We start from the raw sequence: 1,544 nt of genomic DNA on the forward strand, positions 1-1,544 counted from the left end.
CAGTCTCCAGATTAGGTTCACTGGTGAGCCTTCCAATTCTGGATTGTAATTCATTTCAAATATAGTCAAGTTGACAACCAGGAATAGCCACTACACCGCTCTACCCTCTGTTTCAGTGACAGCACCATCAGGCACAGCAGGACTTTGCAGCTGGACCCGAATATCCCTGGAGTTTTCCGAGGCCCCTACCCTTTCGGCATTGATCCTGTGAGTGCTTCTTTCCCCGTGTGTGAGGGGAGGTGCTGGGCCCCTCTGTAAGTGCAGTCAGTGCAGTGACCGGCCACCTGGGGGCCAGGTCAGCTCAGGAGAGGACGACAGAGCAGTAAGGCTCTCTAGGGTCCTTTCCTACGGCAGAAGTGGTCCTTTGTGGATACCAACCAGGTCTGTGTGAATTGCCTTTGGTCTAGAGAGTAAAGTGAGGGGCTGAGGCAGCCCTAGGGTGCCAGGCTCCTCCTAGCCCACGGGAGGGTTCAGCAAGCACAAGCTGAGGGCCAGGCTTTGGACCAGTGTCCCGAAGACTTTCTGAGGAGTTGTCCTGAAAGTGGACTTCAGCACTGTTGAGTTGGCTGGGAAGGTGTGGGGGAGGCTGATCACAGTGTGGCAGGTCTTACTCAGATCCACAGTCTCGGGTGTCCTCGGTCCTGCCCAGAGGTGTCATTTGTATACTCAGATCAAGTCTGCAGTCTGAGCAGGATCCAGAAGGTGAGCAGCAGTCACTGAATGGTAAGCTGCCCCACTCGGCAGCCAGATCTAGCAGGATCTAGCAGGATCTAGCAAGCTCCCTGCTCTTGCCCTCAAGGCCCTGGCTCAGGGAAGTCAGTGGGAAGCGGAAGAGACAGGTGTTGTTTCCCCTGTAAACCCTGTTGTTTAGGGGCCCCTCTGCGCGGCTGAGGGGGCTTAGATTGCTCTGGGTTTTTTGTCCTTAGATTTGGAACCTGGCCACAAATCGCCTCACCTTCCTCAACTCCTTCAAGATGAAAATGTCTGTGATTTTAGGAATTTTTCACATGACCTTTGGTGTCATTCTGGGAATATTTAACCACTTGTAAGTACGTGTTTTGTTTTTTGCTTTCATGTTGGTGGCTGCCCTCCACTTAGGGCGGTGCCCTTCCACTCTCCAAGAATTGGTGTTGCGGGTGTGAACCAGTGTGCCCAGCCCCCAGCTGACATCTGCGCTTGTAAAAACGATTTTGGCCCTCACGCTCTCTCTTTCTTGTTATTTGTTTACTTACATATCTTTTACCTTCACGTGGTGAACGGAGGGAGATGCCGCATGTCACAGTCCGTGTGGAGGTCAGGGGACAGCTTTTGGGGTGGGCTCTCTCCCTCCACTGTGCGTGGGCCCTGGGGAATGAACTCAGGTCATCAGGCTTGGTGGCAAGTGCTCTTCCTCAGTGAGCCAGCTCTCCCCACCCACACCCCTACACATGTGTGTGTGTGTGTGTGTGTGTGTGTGTGTGTGTGCACTTGTGTGAATATCAATTGTCAGCAGTGTGCAGGAGAGTTTCCCATTCCTCTACCATGTATATCCTGGGGAATGACCT

The 1,544-nt window shown here is 53.0% G+C and overlaps 1 protein-coding gene across 1 annotated transcript in view; it reads left to right on the top strand.

Moving 5' to 3' along the window:
- Atp6v0a2 (ATPase H+ transporting V0 subunit a2) overlaps nucleotides 1-1,544 on the top strand; it is a 32,372-nt gene that overhangs the window by 22,224 nt on the left and 8,604 nt on the right. The window contains exons 13-14 of the mRNA XM_021222471.2: nucleotides 117-207; nucleotides 927-1,045. Coding sequence (XP_021078130.1) covers nucleotides 117-207; nucleotides 927-1,045 — 210 coding nt within the window. The remainder of the gene's footprint in view (nucleotides 1-116; nucleotides 208-926; nucleotides 1,046-1,544) is intronic.

Source organism: Mus pahari, chromosome 23, assembly GCF_900095145.1.
Source record: "Mus pahari chromosome 23, PAHARI_EIJ_v1.1, whole genome shotgun sequence".
Taxonomy (NCBI): domain Eukaryota; kingdom Metazoa; phylum Chordata; class Mammalia; order Rodentia; family Muridae; genus Mus; species Mus pahari.